We start from the raw sequence: 16,682 nt of genomic DNA on the forward strand, positions 1-16,682 counted from the left end.
AACAATAAATTAAATTTGCAGAAGTGTGACTTGTACTGTTTGATAGTAGGACTTTCCTAATGTTGTGTTTAAATACCGCACATGGTCTTCATATGGATAAAACGAATATCTCCTAAGTGAGGGGAAGACTGACTATGGAAACTGATGCAAACTGACGGTTCATAGCTTTTTGCCAATTTGTGTAGTGAAGGCAATCCAAGAACAATATTCTCAGGATTCCAGGCTGCTCAGGGACAAGAACCAGAATACTTTGATTAATAACACATTTAAAATTATATTGAGAATACTTCAAATTACTTCATAATATATGTAGATGTACACTTTGCAACAGGTACAGACTTCATTGCTGTCACATTTAGCGCAGGCACAGAACCTTTCTTTAACACAAGTTTTCTGTTTTGTCTCAGGAGTTTGGTTTTATATTCAATCGATAATTCATAGTCCTGCTCTCTGAAATATTAGAGCATACGAAACTATGTTGGGTTAGTGAAAAATTAGCATGAATAATTTTTTTTTTATTTTTTAAGTGCGATATCTTTCTGGAGATTTCTCTCGATAAGGGAATCTATGAAATCCTGCAACTTCTCCTATGTTTTACAAGTGCTTGCATGGTTGCAGCCATAGTAAACCACATTTTCACTCAGGTACCGTTTACAATAGTTGAATATGCCAACCAACAGTTGCACTGCCCAATTCTGCTACGTCTACTAATAATGCAAGGGAGGTGGTTCACCAACAGTGATGTCACTCGCTCAAGCGCTGTGGCCATTTTCTGCTTATATCTCCTGAACAATATAAAATAATGCAATAGGATTTTTAGCACGTTAATTAAAATTTAATCTTACATTCAATTAGTTAAGAAAATAAAACTCCAAAATAAGTTGCCTGGGCCTTTAAGAGTATTTTAATTTCAACAAGTTAATGGAAATAATAGAAATGTGGTTAAAACTAAATACTAAGACAGATTATTATTACAGCTGCTAGATGATGATGAGGATGATTACACAAGATGGAAATTAAAACTGCCCTTAAATGCTGAAAACACGGAGGAGGATGTCTAAAATAATTTCTCAACAACTTCCCTCAAAATTACACCAGAGACTCGAAATGCAAATATAGGAAGTGGATTATTAATTTTTATTCAACTGTGTGCTAACAATGATATATTTGAATATGAGGTGCATCAATAATCACTAATAATATGAAGACCATCTTGTCAGTGAAATACCGTATATTCTCGTGAACTCTCTATTAACAAAATGCACAATGCTATCATTGCTATTTATGTCAGGAAATTATCACCTTGTTACAGCTGCTATTGATCTCCAAGTGCAAGGTACTGTTTAGAAAATACTATGCCTTGTACCTAGGCCTATACAAATATAAAAACTGCAGGATTAATGGTTTGTGTATTAAACACCAACAGAAAACCCAAGCTTGAAACAAAGTAAAACTTAACCTGCATAACCTATGGCAGTAATCTATTAACACCAACAGAATTACTCTGTGTACATTTAAAATATAAAATATGGTTCATGTTTGTGGGTTACTGTAGTCACGTCCTAGTTCGTGAACCATGGGCAACGGCTGAGTGGCCTAGTAAGTGGTCCTGAGAGTCGGGATACCAGTTGCTATGGAATGGGAGTGGGCATCTCGGACATATTCTGAGTCGTGGCCCTCCTTGTGCTCAGGCGGCTAGGACTATACAATTCACCGGTGGTCCATAACCCGTTAGAGGAGAGATCCTCACTTGGACTATGTGCAAGTAGGGCAGCATCCTGCTTCATGAATTAACCGAGCTCAGAACACTTTAAGCAAGCCTCGGACCTATGGGAGTAATGGAGTCCCACTCCCATTTGACAGGCGAGGGACTCCTTGGAAACAACTTGGCGAACGAAATGGAATTCGATGGGGAGCTATCAATATTAATGGGGCTTATGGAAGAAAGAAGGTAGAACTGGCTGAGTCAGCAAAGAGGATGCATCTGGATGTGCTAGGAGTAAGTGATATTCGGGTAAGGGGAGATAATGAGGAAGAGATAGGAGATTATAAAGCGTACTTGACGGGTGTTAGAAAGGGAAGGGCAGAGTCTGGGGTAGGGCTCTTTATCAGGAATACCATTGCACACAACATAGTTTCTGTAAGGCACGTAAATGAGCGAATGATGTGGGTAGATTTGTCAGTGGGAGGAATCAGGACAAGAATTGCGTCCGTGTATTCACCATGTGAGGGTGCAGATGAGGATGAAGTTGACAAGTTTTATGAAGCATTGAGTGACATCGTGGTCAGGGTGAACAGCAAGGATAGAATAGTGCTAATGGGCGATTTCAATGCGAGAGTTGGGAATAGAACTGAAGGATACGAAAGGGTGATTGGTAAATGTGGGGAAGATATGGAAGCTAATGGGAATGGGAAGCGTTTGCTGGACTTCTGTGCTAGTATGGGTTTAGCTGTTACGAATACATTCTTCAAGCATAAGGCTATTCACCGCTACACATGGGAGGCTAGGGGCACCAGATCCATAATAGACTATATCTTAACGGACTTTGAATTCAGGAAATCTGTTAGGAATGTACGAGTTTTTCGTGGATTTTTCGATGATACAGACCACTATCTGATCTGTAGTGAACTAAGTATCTCTAGGCCTAGGGTAGAGAAAGTGAAATCTGTCTGCAAATGAATAAGAGTAGAAAATCTCCAGGACGAGGGAATTAGACAGAAGTACATGGATATGATTAGTGAGAAGTTTCGAACAGTTGACAGTAAGCAGGTTCAGGATATAGAAAGTGAATGGGTGGCATACAGGGATGCTGTAGTAGAAACAGCAAGGGAATGCCTAGGAACAACTGTGTGTAAAGATGGGAAAAGACGAACATCTTGGTGGAATGATGAAGTGAGAGCAGCCTGTAAACGTCAAAAGAAGGCTTATCAGAAATGGCTCCAAACAAGGGCCCAGGCAGACAGGGATTTGTACGTAGATGAAAGAAACAGAGCGAAACAAATAGTTGTTGAATCCAAAAAGAAGTCATGGGAAGATTTTTGTAATAACCTGGAAAGGCTAGGTCAAGCAGCAGGGAAACCTTTCTGGACAGTAATAAAGAATCTTAGGAAGGGAGGGAAAAAGGAAATGAACAGTGTTTTGAGTAATTCAGGTGAACTCATAATAGATCCCAGGGAATCACTGGAGAGGTGGAGGGAATATTTTGAACATCTTCTCAATGTAAAAGGAAATCATCCTGGTGGTGTTGCAAACAGCCAAGCTCATGGGGAGGTGGAAAATGATGTTGGTGAAATTATGCTTGAGGAAGTGGAAAGGATAGTAAATAAACTCCATTTTCATAAGGCAGCAGGAATAGATGAAATTAGACCTGAAATGGTGAAGTATAGTGGGAAGGCAGGGATGAAATGGCTTCATAGAGTAGTAAAATTAGCGTGGAGTGTTGGTAAGGTACCTTCAGATTGGACAAAAGCAGTAATTGCACCTATCTATAAGCAAGGGAACAGGAAGGATTGCAACAACTATCGAGGTATCTCATTGATTAGTATACCAGGCAAAGTATTCACTGGCATCTTGGAAGGGAGGGTGCGATCAGTCGTTGAGAGGAAGTTGGATGAAGACCAGTGTGGTTTCAGACCACAGAGAGGCTGTCAGGATCAGATTTTCAGTATGCTCCAGGTAATTGAAAAATGCTACGAGAGGAATAGGAAGTTGTGTTTATGTTTCGTAGATCTAGAGAAAGCATATGACAGGGTACCGAGGGAAAAGATGCTCGCCATACTGGGGGACTATGGAATTAAAGGTAGATTATTAAAATCAATCAAAGGCATTTATGTTGACAATTGGGCTTCAGTGAGAATTGATGGTAGAATGAGTTCTTGGTTCAGGGTACTTACAGGAGTTAGACAAGGCTGTAATCTTTCACCTTTGCTGTTCGTAGTTTACATGGATCATCTGCTGAAAGGTATAAAATGGCAGGGAGGGATTCAGTTAGGTGGAAATGTAGTAAGCAGTTTGGCCTATGCTGACGACTTGGTCTTAATGGCAGACTGTGCTGAAAGCCTGCAATCTAATATCTTGGAACTTGAAAATAGGTGCAATGAGTATGGTATGAAAATTAGCCTCTCAAAGACTAAATTGATGTCAGTAGGTAAGAAATTCAACAGAATTGAATGTCAAATTGGTGATACAAAGCTAGAACAGGTCGATAATTTCAAGTATTTAGGTTGTGTGTTCTCCCAGGATGGTAATATAGTAAGTGAGATTGAATCAAGGTGTAGTAAAGCTAATGCAGTGAGCTCGCAGTTGCGATCAGCAGTATTCTGTAAGAAGGAAGTCAGCTCCCAGACGAAACTATCTTTACATCGGTCTGTTTTCAGACCAACTTTGCTTTACGGGAGCGAAAGCTGGGTGGACTCAGGATATCTTATTCATAAGTTAGAAATAACAGATATGAAAGTAGCGAGAATGATTGCTGGTACAAACAGGCGGGAACAATGGCAGGAGGGTACTCGGAATGAGGAGATAAAGGCTAATTTAGGAATGAACTCGATGGATGAAGCTGTACGCATAAACCGGCTTCGGTGGTGGGGTAATGTGAGGCGAATGGAGGAGGATAGGTTACCTAGGAGAATAATGGACTCTGTTATGGAGGGTAAGAGAAGTAGAGGGAGACCAAGACGACGATGGTTAGACTCTGTTTCTAACAATTTAAAGATAAGAGGTATAGAACTAAATGAGGCCACAACACTAGTTGCAAATCGAGGATTGTGGCGACGTTTAGTAAATTCTCAGAGGCTTGCAGACTGAACACTGAAAGGCATAACAGTCTATAATGATAATGTATGTGTGTATGTATGTATATATAAAATACATGTCACCAGGCTGAGTGGCTCAGATGGTAGAGGCGCTGGCTTTCTGACCCCAACGTGGCAGGTTCTATCCTGGCTCAGTCTGGTGGTATTTGAAGGTGCTCAAATACGTCAGCCTCCTGTTGGTAGATTTACCGGCACGTAAATGAACTCCTGCGGGACTAATTTCCGGCACCTCAGTGTCTCCGAAAACCATAAAAGTAATTAGTGGGGCATAAAGCAAATAACACTATTATTATTAAAATGCATGTCCTGACTGACTGACTGACTGACTGACTGACTGACTGACTGATTCATCATCACCGAGCCAAAACTGCTGGATGTAAAGAAATGACATTTTTGAGGATACATCTATATTACAGTGTACGTGCTCGCTAAGGGAGGTTTTTTAATATTCCATCGCTAAGGGGGTGAAAAGGGGGGTGAATTTTTTAAATGAATTTATCTACATCTCAAAACCTTAACAGTTTAAAGATGTGAAAATTGGAATTTGGAATCTCCTTTAAAAATAAGGGAACAGGTACTTTTTGTTTTCAGAAAATCCTCTTCAGGAGGGTGAAAAAAGGTGAAAAGTGGGTTGAATACCTTTTATGAGGATAATTATATCTGAAAAACTGAAGATGTTACAGTCATGAAAATTGGCATTTGGAATCTCCTTTAAAAATAAAGAAATGCATATTCCTTTGTTTGTGGAAAATGTACCTAAGAAGGGATAAAAAGGAATGACAAAAGGGGTGAATTATTAAAATGAGTATATCCACAATATAACTCAAAAATGTAACATGTTACAGACGTGAAAATTAATATTGGGAATTTCCTGTAAAAGTAAAGGAATATGCATAATTTGTTTTCTGAAAATCCACACAAGGGGGAGTGTTAAAGGGGGTAAATTTTAAAAATGAGCATATCTACAGTATATCTGAAAAAATAAACATTACAGATGTATTTTTATTTTTAATCTCTTTTAAAAATAAAGTAACATTTTTTTTGTTTTTGGAAAAAGCACTTAAATGGGTAAAAATGACTGAAAGCGGGGTTGAATTATTTTATATTATGATACTGGTATCTGCAAAACTGAGGATATTACAGATGTGAAAATTGGTATTTGGAATCTTCTTTAAAAATAAAGAAACCCTTTTTTTTGTTTCCAGAAAATTCACGTAAGGACTGAAAAAGGGGTTGAATTATTTTTATGAAGATACTTATATCTCAAAAATCTAAGATGTTACAGACATAAAAATTTGTATTTGCAATCTTCTTTACAAATAAACATACATTTTTTTGTTTTTGGAAAATCCTCTTAAAAGAAGTGAAGAAAGTGTTGAATTATTTTTATGAGGATACCTATATATCAAATACTGAAGATGTTACAGGCATGAAAATTGGTATTTGGAATCTTCTGTAAAAGTAAAGGAACATGCATAATTAGTTTTCTGGAAGTCCACTTAAGGGGAAGTGTTACAGGGTGTGAATTTTTAAAGTGATTATAATATTATATTTGCCTTTATTTGTAGTGGCAAAGTTAGGACTCATGGTCCTCTCTTACACTTAACCACACTTCATTAAAAGTGTACATCTGAGAAAAATATTCAGAATCTTATCTTCAAACTACCATTACAAACTAGCAACAAAATAACATAATATAAGCACTATAAAATGAGCATATCTGCAGTATATCTCAAAAACTTAACATATTACGGATGAGAAAATTGGTATTTTAAATCTTTTAAAAGTAAAGTAACATATTTTTTTGTTTCAGAAAATAAACACTTAAGGGTTGGGAGTTGTAAAAATGACAAACAGGGGTTGAATTCTCTTTATGAGGATACTTATAACTCAAAAACAGACATGGAAATTTGTATGTGGAATCTCTTTTAAAAATAAAGAATACATATTCCTTTGTTTAATAGAAAATCTGATTAAGTGGGGGGGAGGGGAAGAAATGAATTTGAAAAATGAGTTGAATTTTTTTAGGATACTTATATCTTGTGAAGGATGTTACAGATGAGAAAATTGGTATTTGGAATCTCCTTGAAAAATAAATACACACCTATTATGTAGCGGGGGCAGGGGGGGAGTGGAATCAATTTAAGCGAGATGTAAAAGGAGTTGAATTCTTTCTATGAGGACACAAATAAGAAGTGGACTTAAAACAATACATCCCTAAGGATGTTTTGATAGGGGGTGAGGAATGATGACAAAAATATTAATGTATATGAAACCGTTTGAATTATGAACTTAAAATTTCAAATGATATCCTAGTTGTTAAATAACAGAAGGTTTGAAACAAATTTAACCACTCAGAGAGTTAAATGGGGGTTAAGATATTTTAAAAAATCATTCCTTCCTCCAAAACGGTTTAACGTACGAAAACAAAATTCCAAATAGTGGTCTATATTTTAAATCCTATATGTGAAATAAGAAGTATTTTTTAACGTTCCACCCCTAAGATGTTAAATGAGGTTAGCTCTGTAAACGGAATCATTCATGCCTCCAAAACCGTTTGACGTACAAAGTTGTAAAAATTGAGTTGAATTTAACCCCTTTTTCAGTTTTTGAGATATAAGTATCCTCATAAAAAGAATTCAACCCCTTTTTCAGTCCTAGGTGTAAAATATCGTATACTTCAAAATATTTCTCCCCGAAGGCGTTTAGATGGTAGTCGACTCTCAAAAACTCAATATCCATTCTTCCAAAACTGTTTCAGGCATGAACTTATTATTTTTTTATGAAGGGAGGTCTTCTATATCCTATATGTTAATAAATATTTAAAAACATTCACCCCTTGAAAAAGTATTCATTCCTTTATTACCGTTCAACGTACAAAATCAAAATTTCACAGGATGGTTGCTTTTACATCCTAGATGTTAAATAAGATAGGGTTTAAAACATTCAAGTTCTTCCATATGGGGTTCAAATGAGTGTTAGATCAGAAAATAAATAATCATTCCCCCAAAACTGTTTGACGTACAAACTGAGGGCGTATTTTACAGGCTCAGCTGACAGTGGACTCTCCAAAATGTAAAACTTTGAATAATAAATTTCAGTTTAAAACCGTTGGAAAGCACAGGTATGTTGCTAGTGTATATCACTAATCTTGATTTCTTCTACACACATCTATTACACAATATTCATTACACTAACTGAATCACTCAGACACAAAATTATACAGTTTTACTATGAAATTTCTATTGTATCACAATGAAAATGCAGCAGCTGACCGTTTTGAGTGCACAAACAATGGCTAATCAACAAGCTGGCAATTGTGCTGTTTATTGGGATGGTTTCTAATAAGCTGATACACCATATGGTAACTATGCCTTATTGAACAGGAAGATAATGAAGAAGACTATTGAAATGAGAAGAAAAATATGAAGGAACGGTCACTTGAAGAAGGAGGGCAAAAGGAATCCTAAAAGATGGGGTTGGAAGCCCAGATCTCGAATGTTTTATCAACAGTAACATTACACTGACCGACTATTGTTGTTAGTTGAGGTGTGCTTTGTCTCTTCTGCTACCACTTATTTCAAATTATATGGCATTACTGATGCAATTATACAAAAACTACCGTATCACTGACAGGTACAACAGCAAGTCATACATAATTTTGTGCACTTCCCTCTATTTGGAACAGGCCCAAATAATTGAAAAGCTTATGAAACATTTAACAATGGTGACCCATAGGTTCTGAGCTAAGTAGAATGTAGAGTAATTCAGAAGATCCAGAGCATGAACCCTACAGAAATTTATTCACTCTATGGTACAGTTAAAAATGTTACCATTTTCATCCACTTCTTCAGTGTGATTCTTTGTACTAGTTTCATAACTATCAAGTTATGACAAAATATTTCCTTTATCAAATGCTTTGTACACTTTGCCATTATTAATGGATGTGGTAGAATTTAGTGTCTCTGACATTAGGTGTAACAGCGGAGTAGATGTGTCAGCGGAACTTGATGACTGAACACAGTCTGGTCACATATTGCCATTTGCCTAATAAATCTTTTAGAAATAACCATTTAATATTTCTCTAATTGACTGTTTGTCATGTGATTATGACATGGGAATGCCACAGTGCTAGCAAAAGATCAGCCAGCATCATTACTGTATGTGAAGAGTTCATAGAGTTCCATGGTCAAACAGCTGCCCATGGACCATACATTTCTCTGATGAACACGAAACACTATTTGGTGTACTCTAAAGAGTAATAACCAGACAGTTTGCTGGAAAAAGTCTGATTTGATGTAATAAAACATGCAATACAATGTGACAGCCTGATGGGTGTAAATTTGGGCCTGGTGAATTTCTGAAGAATGGTACCCACTGTCATTTTTTGTGTCAGTAGTAAAGCTTGGTGGTTTTTCTGTATGGTAGTGATTTCAATGGAATAGGTTTGGCACTGTGGAAAAAATCAATCACCACTGATCTCCATTTAGGGCAGTCGACACGGTGACAAATTCCCTATCTGTTGTGTACCTAGTCTTGGAATGTGCAAGGGTACACGGATATTATACCCATCATACATTGTCTATAATATAGGACCAATGCATTGTTAACTGTTGTTTTTAATTTATGTAACAGTGTTCCTTGCCATAAAGCAAGCATGGTTTTCAAATGTTAAGGTTCTAGAAATGAACTGACTGGCTCAAAATCCTGACTTGAATCCAATGGAACACATTTAGGATGAAATGATAAGTCATGTTCCTTCGGTTCGAATTCACATAAGACTGAGTGTGACGTGGCCATGATTATGATATCAAGTCTCACGTAGAACTGCAAGCTTACTTTTTTTTTTTTTACTAATATTCCTACAGAACTGTACAAACATTTGGTGTTAATGTCTCTCCAAAAATGTCATGAAGATAAAAGAGCACACCCCATACTTTTTCCTGTTACTGGACAAAATCATAACAGTTTTTGGTACGTGTACAAATATTTTTGATAAGATAGTGTAAAAGCACCTAGGATTAGGACAGATTACCCTTGACTTGGAATAGGAATTATCCTAGCACTCAAGTTATTGTCGATAAATCCAGTTGTTAACAAATTGCATTCAGAATAGACACTTTCAGGCCTCCAAATAGTGCAGCTTTCCAATGATATCCTGGAGCGTGAATTGCCATGCTTAGTTATGGGGGTTATGAGGGTAGGTTTTAATGAATGAATGGATAACTAACAAGATATCTGCATTAGATCATTAACCCTCATTCTAAGACCAGACTGTTATAGTAAGATCGTAAGATATATGACAGCTGAGGCCTCAATGTAAGCTACTTATATGATGATGCTGATGAGAGACCTCAGTATAAGCCAGTAGGATGGTATGCAGTATTGGTACGTGCATGATCTTCCTCTTTTTCTCATCATGTCTACCTTGAAAAACAGACCAGAAAACTTCAAAGTTATATGTTAACTAATTTGAAATTGAAAAGAAAATGGCTTCCATTTAAGCAAACTATCTTAAAATAGTAAAAGTCTGCTATGAACGAAGTATAACGAGCAGGGATAAGGTCATGATGCATCAGATTTCTAAGTATTCTGTAGAGCAGATCGTCTTGTATTCACCTGCAATACCCAATTACATTCAGTGAAAAAGAGAAATAAGATTTCAGGTATAAGTTGGGCTAGTTTCCTCAGTTTTCTTGACAGACATAAAACAGGTATAAAGGTATTTCAAGTCACAACATTGGTGTGACAGATGGGAATAGAAGTAGCTCATTGCCAGACTTACAGTAGATATCCATGATTTGTGTCAGGACGTTCTTCCTCATTGTATGACCAGAGTTTAAATCCCTATTTGCCTTATGAATTCTGCACTCATATGGCTTGTACAGGCACCTTTATCAGAAATGTTTTCCTGTAAATGAGATGTAGCTTTGTCTGGCTGTAAGGTAGATTTTCAAGACAGGCTTAAGTGCTTCTAGCTATTGACTATACATAAATTTATGTTGGTAGGCTCTGAGAAGGAGAAGCTGTACAATTTTACAGCTAAAGTGAAATGTCCTCTATTATATTTCCCTAATTTTTCAGCCTTAGGTAATTTTCCATCCTACTGATGAACTTCATGTTGAACTTATAAATCTAAACATAATCAATCAGTTGATTGATAGATCAAGTGAGCAAACAGTCCACCACTTCCTTATACCTCTTAAACTTTGCCTATTCAGGAAAAGAGAACTGTCAGTTCTGTAGTGAAGAGGTACGCAGCATTCTTTAATGTAAGAGAGAGAGAGAGAGAGAGAGAGAGAGAGCTAGAAATTTTCCTTCCAAAACTCAAATTTAATGGCAGGGTGAATTATTCTACTTCCTTTCTTAATGAAATATCCTTGTAAGCAAATACGAAATTTAGCAAAATAGCTTGCTAACAAGGGAACTATCGATTTGCCGGGCTGAGTGGCTCAGATAGTTGAGGTGCTGGCCTTCAGACCCCAACTTGGCAGGTTCAAACCTGGCCTCAGTCCGGTAGTATTTAAAGGTGCTCAAATACGTCTGCCTCATGTCGGTAGATTTACTGGCACGTAACAGAACTCTTATGTGACTAAATTCTGGCACCTCGGTGTCTCTAAAAACGGTACAAGTAGATAGTGGGACTTAAAGCCATTAACTTTATTATTAACTATCGATACTTTCTTATCGAAACCAACAATGATATCTAGCAGAGAGGATGAGGGGACCATAAGGAAACAATGTACAAAAATTTAGCTGCCATTTTGGGCTGTAAGGTCCTGAAATCAACACGGAAATGTCTGGTAGGATTGCATGCTTTAGTCTATAGCTGGACGTAGACAGGTCAGGTGACCAGCTGAAGCGAGCATATTACATTGAGCTTTCCATGCCAGGCAGTTTACTCGTGTTCCTTTGAGAGAGTAGTCATGAATCTGGGTAATGTTTAAGAGTATGCATTATGTTATTTCCGTGAAATAGGTTTCTCCTCTACCTGTGAAATAACATTGGAAGAAAGGGAGATGGGTCGACATGCGATCGAACTAATTGAAAATCATCCCATAGGTGCCAGCATTTTTTGGACTCATATCTGGAGCGAAAATAGTGACAGTGAAAGTGATAGTAGTAGCAGCGACATCTCATCTGCATTACTTGAAAGAGAAGGTAGAACACCATTGCCAGGCATGGGAGATATTACGGATCGGAGTTCAAGCCCTAAGTCTGACTTCCGTCAATCCAGTGAAGAGAACGCAGTCCTCTAACAAATCTGCTAATTCAGGCTATGCTTCCAGTCCACAGAAGAAAGTGAAACAAACTGTAGATATTGCGTACAAGAGGAAAGCTGTAAATGTATGGTTAAATAAGGGGGGGTTAAGAAGTGGTTTTCATTAATCACTGTTTACAAAAGTCGTCGGAAGGTGATATCACTCTGACAACTGTACAGATAGAAGAACCTATTAGAATCTATATCAGTAAGTCTCGTTGAACACAGGAAATTGATGCATACAAAAATATTTTCTCACTTTGCAGAATCAAGAAGGCTGAAACGGAATGATTGCGTTGAAGATCTACAACTGTAGGCCTTGGAAATTTCAAGAGAGATTTCAATGGGACAAACTAATTTCATCACATCTACTAGTTGGTTGATTTGTTTCAAGAAAAAGTACGGAATAAAAATGGTAAAAATCACAAAATTTGTGCATACCTGCAAGAAGAAGAGGAAAAGGATAAAGTTACAAAGAAATTTGTGGAAGCAGCTACAGAGCAATTTTTAGACTACACTCCTTCTTCAATATACAGTACAGTGTTCTCCCTAGGACCATTTTAGTGCCGTTTTTTCAGTCCGCCCGGCAAACATAACCTAGATACATGTAGTTACGTAATATTAATACATATTTGTATCATTGCGTGCTTCAAATTAAAATGTAAATTCTGTAAATCTGTTTATTTAAATGATAAATATACACTATTGTTAGCATAATTGCATCAGTTACATCGGAGTATAAATGTTTAGCTTAACTATAACGAAGTGTCATGCATGAGCGGTGCCTAGATTAGCGTGGAATCGCACGTTAGCATTCAATTCCTCATGACGTCATAAACCCGTATGGTAAGCCCTAATGTCCGATTATGAAGGAGCAGTAGAACACTAGAACACTTATTCGTGATAATAACACTAAAATTGCTTACCTGTCTCATATTACTGTTCATGCCCTCTGTGGATCAGTGGTAGAGATAGCGGGTTCGAACCCGGGAGAGGTAGTGGGATTTTTGAAGGGCGACTCTCCATGTAACAATGTCAGCATTGGAGTTAGTGTTTACCCGACAAAATTCACTAAAACTCAACCTTAGACGCCCAAGAGAGATTTGGTTAACTCTGCCATCTAGTGGGCCTAGAGTAAAACGGAACGTCAAAATTGACAAGCAAGCAGCCAAATTGCGTCAAATTAAAATGTTTGCACATGATAGCTGAGGCCATATTATTATTGTGAATGCCCTGAGTGGAATAAATTAAAATTTTATCTTATTCATTTCTTCCATAGTATTCCCCACCTGGCTACTCATTCCTGCCACCTGGCCGATGAAAATTTCTGGGGAGAACACTGCAGTACAAATCAGAGTGGTTTCATACGCAAAATGAAAGCAAAAACAACTCTATCGTTTGTTGGTGAGAAACGTACAGAAACAGTTGCTCAATCAGTTAGTGCATTCACCCATTCATACACAATTATGCCTACAATTAGTATGGCCGGTACTCTTTTCCTGAAATTATCCATTGTACCTACTATGGGAGCCAACTGAAACTTTCGGTCTGAGAATTTAAAAAAAAAAATTTCATGCCGAAAATATAATTGTAACAGCCACAAAATTAGGAAAAATGGGGGAAAAGAAATTAAAATATTGGTTTAAAGAATCTATCTTCTCATTTGCGGAAGAGAAGTATTTGCTACTGTTAGATTCCTAGATTCCTAGTGATAAAAGCTGTCTTGAAGACATTCCTCCCGGCAACAGTATAGAAATTCTTCGGATTCCTCCCGGCCCTTGGATAAGATTTCTTCTGGCAATGGAAGGCTTTGTATTGCCGTTGAACAGACATTGTGCCAGTTTGTGAAGACTTTTGAAATTTATCAGAGAAACAGCATACTGGAAATGCAATCCTTCGTTCATTTTCAATTTTCTTCCCCACGGTTCAAGGACATTAAATATTCTTGCTTCGCAACCAATTACATAAGAGAGAGACCTCCTGAGTTCGAAGTGCCTGTGAAATATTGCCTTCATACAAGTAAGGTAAACTGTGAAGGACAATGTGTCCTTAAAGTGCATATTTATTGTGCATTATGCCAAAATTATTTGTTTTCATCATGCAATTAACACACTTCATTTATGTTTCATATTCATTCTCTAACAATAAAGTGATCTTGGCGCATGATAACCTGCCAGTTCGTTCTCTCTCTCCAGCACAACTGCAACTCCACTCCACTGTGTACCACACCAGCCAGCAAGATGCAAGGGTTGTCCAGTTACACTGTGTTGTCACACAAATTTTGTACCAAGATTTTGACACCTTCCAGTTCGAAATGGCAGCTAAATTTTTGTACATCACTATCTTATGGTCTCCTCATCCTCTCAGCGAAATTGCATTGTCGGTTTTGATGTGACTGTATCAATAGTTCCCTTGTAAGATTAATCTTTGTCATATGGGAGGCACTTCACATGATGTCCAAATGTTATAACTGAAAAATTATGCTTCTGGAATATACACTGTGACTATGGTTATTTTCCCATCCTTAATGTCCGTTCTTACATAATATCTTACTTTTAAAATGTCATTGTTCTAGCATAGCAGGCAGTTAAATAAGTCATGCAGTACTTAATTTTGCACGTTTCATATTTGGATGAATTGTATTAATAGCATTTCTATTTATTTATATACTTTAATAATTTGAGCATAGTGAATTAATATACCTTTCCCTTTCTTTGTATTGTGATCGCATTATGGTATTATTCATATGTTCAAATCTTTTATGAGACTTTCTGATCTATTTCTGTACCGTTGAACTACCTGTGAAAGTTTCTCTATTAACCTTGTGAAATGATAGATAATGGCTACTTTCACAGGCTTTGCATTAAGGAAGGATATATAGGCTGCATTTGACAAATGCTAGGCTACACAAATCGAGCTTAGTGTATAGAAAGATGCATTACCATGTTGATTATTATTATTTTACAGTTACAATACAGCTTTGAATGCTTTAATAAATTTCATTTTCTGTATTGGAAGAGATGGAAGTTGAAAATACTATTTATTTTTTATTATCTGCTTTACGTTGCACCAACACAGATAGGTCTTATGGTGATGATGGGATGGAAAGGACTAGGAATAGGAAGGAAGCACTTTTGGCCTTAATTAAGGTACAGCCCCAGCATTTGCCTGGTGTGAATATACGGGAAACCACAAGAAAGGGCTGCCGACATTAGGGTTTGAATATTTCATATGTATATGTTACTACCAATGATAAGGTATGATAGAACAGCAGTTCTGAGCCATTTGAAGAGTAAGGCTTTATATATTTGTCTGCATTCCATACTGAAGAGAAGGATATTGAGGTCAGTGTAGTGCAAGAACCAGTTTGCATCATACAGAAATCTGCATATGACAAACTTCTTACATAGGCAGTTGGCTGATACAGGCAAAGAAATCATACATTTAAGAATTTCATTGCAACGTTTACATCTTAGTAGGTATTACAAGGTGCATTCCATAAATAATGCGACCAAATTCATAAAAAATCATTTATTGAATATATTCATACAAATATTAAAAAATCTTCAAAATAGCACCCTCTTGCGTTGATACACTTCTGGAGGCGGTGTTTCCATGCTTGGAAGGCATCCTGGAAGGCCTTTTCTGGAATGTCCTTTAGAGCCGATGTAACATGCGCCTGGATTCTTTCAATCGTGTCCCATTGTTTTCCTATCGTGACCCCTTTTAAATAAGGAAACAAAAAAAATGTTAACGGTAGCCAGGTCAGGACTATAGGGAGGCTGGGAAACCAATGGGGTGTTGGTCCTGGCCAGGAAGTCGTTGACAATGAAGGCGCTGTGACTCGGCGCGTTGTCGTGACGAACTTTCCACGTGTCCTTGATGTCGCTTCGGCAGCGCTAGACCCACCTTTTCAGTCACAATGCAGAAAACGGTTGTTTTTGCCATGTTTAGAGTTTGTGCTATCAATTGAAGGCTCAGCCGTCTGTCAGAGTTCAAACAATCGCGCACACGCGTTACATTTTCGTCGACTCGTGAGGTTGATGGCCGTCTACTGCGAGGTTCGTCGGTGATCTCCTCTCGGCCCTCCATGAACGACTTGTGCCATCAGAAAACTTGTGATTTGGACAAGCAATCAGTCCCAAAGTCCTGCTGAAGTAATGGAAACGTTTCGGTTGCGGACTTCCCAAGTTTAACGCAAAATTTGATAGCGTACTGTTGCTCTACAGAATGATCCATTGTGCCGTGTTACATGAACTGAGAACGGGCTTGACGGAAACGCACGTCCTGACTCTCCGGCAGCTCACTGCCGAATGAGACAAAGAGCGTTTGAAGCTAACACCCCCCTCTACGTAGCCCAGCAGGTTAGAACACGCTGCGGTGTACAGTTGCGTCAGAAAAAAATTGGTCGCATTACTTATGGAACGCACGTTGTATTTATGACATTATACATTGTAAGCGATATTTTAGCACATGTAATTTTCTGTGGTTTTCAGTGCATGTAGGTCACTGTTGCCCAATCCTAAATTTTAAATAAAAATATTCATATACCCTTATATACAAATAATTACTAATTCCTGTAGACAAGATATATTTTACAATATGC

General features: G+C 37.5%; 1 protein-coding gene across 1 annotated transcript in view; it reads left to right on the top strand.

Annotated features, from left to right (window-relative positions):
- The window catches only part of dpy (dumpy), a 562,668-nt gene that overhangs the window by 391,918 nt on the left and 154,068 nt on the right, over window positions 1–16,682 (top strand). The window contains 1 exon segment of the mRNA XM_068226068.1: window positions 4,985–4,994. Within this exon segment, the coding sequence (XP_068082169.1) occupies window positions 4,985–4,994 (10 nt within the window).

This window comes from Anabrus simplex, chromosome 2 (genome assembly GCF_040414725.1).
Source record: "Anabrus simplex isolate iqAnaSimp1 chromosome 2, ASM4041472v1, whole genome shotgun sequence".
Lineage (NCBI taxonomy): Eukaryota > Metazoa > Arthropoda > Insecta > Orthoptera > Tettigoniidae > Anabrus > Anabrus simplex.